Below are 4,216 nucleotides of genomic sequence, written 5' to 3' on the forward strand. Positions count from 1 at the left end.
ATCATCGAGGACTTTAACACATTTTAAGTAGAAAGCGGGATCAACCACAATTTCTGGAATTTCATCTAAAACAGTCATAAAATCATCAACATTGGGATCAACCACTGCATTTTCAACAGGTTGCAGAGCTGCAAATACTTGTATCAGTCTATTTATCGAGCTCTACACGAAAAAATCCTTATTTTTTCCATCCTGCGCCTCTTTGATTGGCACGTGGACTTGAGCTCTCTCGGGTTCTATGCTCGGGGCTTCACCAGAACCCATAACATGATCGGGTATTAAGTTAACTGAGATGCCAACAAACCCCTTCTCACTGGGGTTGAACGCATGCTAACCCGTAGTGAAAATTCCCTTGCACATAACATCCAATGCATCTGCTAAGTCTGGCTCAATTTCGCACATCTTAAATTTTTTTGCACTTGGTACTGCCTGCAACATGGAGGGGGGAGGGGGAGGGGCATATTAGACAAAATAGAAGGATGAATGATAATTAACTGAAGAGTTCACAGCGGTACAATTATTACCTTTAACTTTTTTGTCCACCATTCCTCTGATGCATCCACGGTACGCTTGACATGATCCCAACCCAATTCTGTCGATCCCCGTTTAATTTTCTTCCATAACTTCCAGTCCTTTAGCTGTCCCACTTATTCTTGAATTTCAATCTATCGTACTCCCGCCTTGTCATTTCTTTGAACTTATTGGAAATATTCTGACATGTTTTTTTATTAAAGTAAGTAGTAGGTCTATTTCTAAGTTTAATTTTCTTAATATAGAGACTGCAGAAAATATTTGTCACATTCTTATCCCACATTTCTGATATAGCCCCTTCTTTGTTTGTGGCCATAATGAATATGGATCAAAAAGTGCACTCGTATTGATAGAAAAATAAAACAACAATAGAAAAAATAACATAACCTAATATAGAAAAAGTCATGTTATGTAAATCTTTCAAATTGAAGTACACGTACTAGAGAGGAAATACATAACAATTAAATGTTATGTAAATCTCCAAATTTAAAATGAGTGAATTGAAAATCAATTAAGAAAATGTAGAGTACACAAGTTGAAAATTTTTTAACTTCAATTTTTTAAAACTATTATAAATATGATTGCTAATTTAAAATATAATTAATATTAAATATTTAAATTGTGGGAGTAAAAATTTTAGAGTATTATATGATGTCTATAAAGCAGATTATGGCTATAGGTTTATCAATTTATCCATCTGCATAATAGGTGTCTATACAGAAAACCACGCCACAATGTAATCACCATCTCATCATGGTATCAATTAATTCAATCTTATAAACAAGGGGATTTGGAATTTGAAAGAATGTTATATAAAAGAAAACAAAAGTTTTACCTTTCCCATAGATTCCATTTGTTCACCCATGAAAGAAAGAGAAGTTGGAGTATACAGAGAATCCTCTGGCTATTCTTGCTTTGTTCGTTTACTCAATAAAAAAGTGTTGGAAACTCTAATTTCTCCATTGTGATAATTTTCTTTCTTTAGTGAATATCAATTTTCCAAAAAGATTGTGATAAAAACACCCCTTTGTATTTAAGAAACAGTGAACGCATTCTCTTTATATGAGAAAACAAACTAATGGGTCAATATAAAATCTTTTCTACTTCTAGTAAGCGAACGAGGAGGCTTTGTCCTTTCTAAGAGAGTTTTTTGAAGAAACAAAAAATTTTTGGCATTTAAACAAACATAACCATCAATGGAAAGAAAAAAAAAAAAAATGGCTTTTAAAACTTATTTTCTTCACCCTAAGAAAACCTGCACAAAAAATCAAGCATTTATTATAATATGACCTGAACCACTCATGCCCCATCCTTCTTACAAGAGGATGAAACCGAGTCCCGTTCTACTATATATCTTGCAGTCAACCCAGAAATTTACTCAATTCTATAATCAAATTAGTAGCAACCTCTAATGGATATTTAAGTGTTTCTAATGCAAAATTTTCAGAAAACACATTCTACCAATTGCCATAAAAGTTAGAATGTGTAAGACAGTAAAACAAGAAAAGCCAATTTGGCTTAGAGATTTCTCTAGCAGCTGAAAAAAAAAAGGGTAAAAATAATGCAATTCCAAATTGTCAATACCATAAAATAAAGTATACATTCTGCAATAAAACTAAAAGCATTCCAGTTTTAAGGGCTATCTGCAGCATCTCTCCTACGAAACAAACCAGCATCGTAAGATGCCAGGAATGCATAAGAAAGAAGGAAAAAAAGAATGCAAGGCAAGCTAAATCCTTGATCACCATCAGAGAAATGATAATAATAAATATCTATTTCAGCTACCAACTTTGCCAACAAAAACCTTAAATATCTTAAAATTAAAGCATATCATTATATGGACTTCCTCACTAACCTCCGTAATAATAAGCATAGAACCTTACTCATGGAAAATCCATATAGTCAAAGATCAAATAGTGAATCACAGAGAAAATTTTCCTCTTCCAGATATAGATTACATGCCAGAGGGCGGGGAAAAATATAGAAATTTTAAAAAAGAACAAGGAAAATACCAAGAAGAAATAGAGAGACGCCAAACAGTAGGGCAGATAGGATGCGCCTTCGGCGCAAGCGGCGTGCTCCGCCCGATCTCCGAGTGTGCAAGAGGAGAGGAGATATCGAGGGGGTCAACAGTTCCTTCCGGGAGGAAGCAAACGAGATAACGAGGGTCGGGTGATACGCTTATGCAGAGAGAGCGAGGGCGTGATATGTCTTTTGCTCGAACGAAATGCGGATCAAAATGTTCTACCCTCGATCCGTGTTTAATAGAAATTAGTGAACGACATTTTTAAAAACGTCTCTAAAACGCAATATTCAAACAACCGGTGGAGTTTTCAAAATGCCACCGCTGTGAATAAGCCCCTCATAGTCTCTGTCATCGTCATAGGCTGCCTTAGATTCTCAACATGTCTCCTCCTCTTCTTGTCTAGCCTCTGTCATTGCCTTTTGTAGAGAAGTTTTTTATTTTTTGGGAGAAATTTTTACACACACACACATTATATATATATATATATATATATAGAGATTTGAAAGCCCAAAAAGGCTAATATATTAACTAGAAATAAAGATACAGATACAATGTGTTGGAGGGCCCAAACATAACACCCTGCCCACACCATAGCCACTAGTGGTTCCAAAACTAGGAAATATTGAAAAGTACATTAGAGACATAAAAAAAAGTCTAAAAATGCTAAATACATAATATCAAGTGGCTAGAGAGCAACCCAATTTTGGTTTATTTATGTGCAGGTTGTTAAACATTAGAAGCAACTACATATTGTACCGGCTGATCTGTTATTGAATCAAAGGAGCACTCACGTGTGTCTTGACATGTAAGTGAATCTTGTTCAATAACAGTGGGTGGTATAAACACAACTGGATTTATAGTTGTAGTATGTTGTTCTTCTTCAGGAACTGCGGTGTTGGGAAGAAGGTCGGGTTGCATTTTCTCAATAGGGATAATAGGTGGCTGTTCTTTGGCGATATTCTGCCTTAGATGAGGATGTAAACGATAACAAATAGTAGAGCTGTGGCTAAACATATTACAGTGAGAGCAATAAGGAGGGTGTGGTTCGATTTCAACTTTTTGCCAATACTCGTTGTGAGTGGTTCCAATTCATACTTCATTCAGAGCTGGTTGAGTGATATCCCTCTCAACTAACGCATAAGCCACGGAGGGTTTGGTGACAACAAACATAGGATTATCAACCCTGAGAGGTTTACCGTAAGCATTTGTTAAGGAGTAGAGAATTTTCAAGTTGAACAAATGTAGTTTTAACCCCGAAAATTTTTATCCAAACTGGAATGATAGGGGAATCCGTTTTTAGGTCGAAACCAATAGTTCACTTTAGAATTTTCATATAACGGTTGTTGATCTTGATACTTGCCGAGAAAAGATGTGAGTGTAATCAACATCATGAGACAACTGAATCAGTATGTGCAGACCGTCAAGTAAACCAATATTTCAACTGCCCAATAGCTTCATAGCCCCAAACTCTTTCCGAACGTTCTCCAGTTTCGATCTCCAGTTTTGGGTGACCATAAAGAAATTTCCATTTCCCTACTAGAGCAAGATGCCAATAGGACGCGAAAGTACTGATTTCGACCTCTGTGAGAATAAGAGCAGACTTCCTATTTTTTCCCCAATTTTTTTTATGAATGTGTGATTGCCACCACCTTCAAGAGC

The 4,216-nt window shown here is 35.8% G+C and overlaps 1 protein-coding gene across 1 annotated transcript in view; it reads left to right on the forward strand.

Moving 5' to 3' along the window:
- The window catches only part of LOC110033545 (tRNA(His) guanylyltransferase 1-like), a 32,014-nt gene that overhangs the window by 12,312 nt on the left and 15,486 nt on the right, over positions 1–4,216 (forward strand). Inside the window, exon 3 of the mRNA XM_020737568.1 lies at positions 1,240–1,267. Within this exon, the coding sequence (XP_020593227.1) occupies positions 1,240–1,267 (28 nt within the window). The remainder of the gene's footprint in view (positions 1–1,239; positions 1,268–4,216) is intronic.

Source organism: Phalaenopsis equestris, unplaced genomic scaffold (assembly GCF_001263595.1).
Source record: "Phalaenopsis equestris unplaced genomic scaffold, ASM126359v1 Scaffold001217, whole genome shotgun sequence".
In the NCBI taxonomy this organism is placed as follows: domain Eukaryota; kingdom Viridiplantae; phylum Streptophyta; class Magnoliopsida; order Asparagales; family Orchidaceae; genus Phalaenopsis; species Phalaenopsis equestris.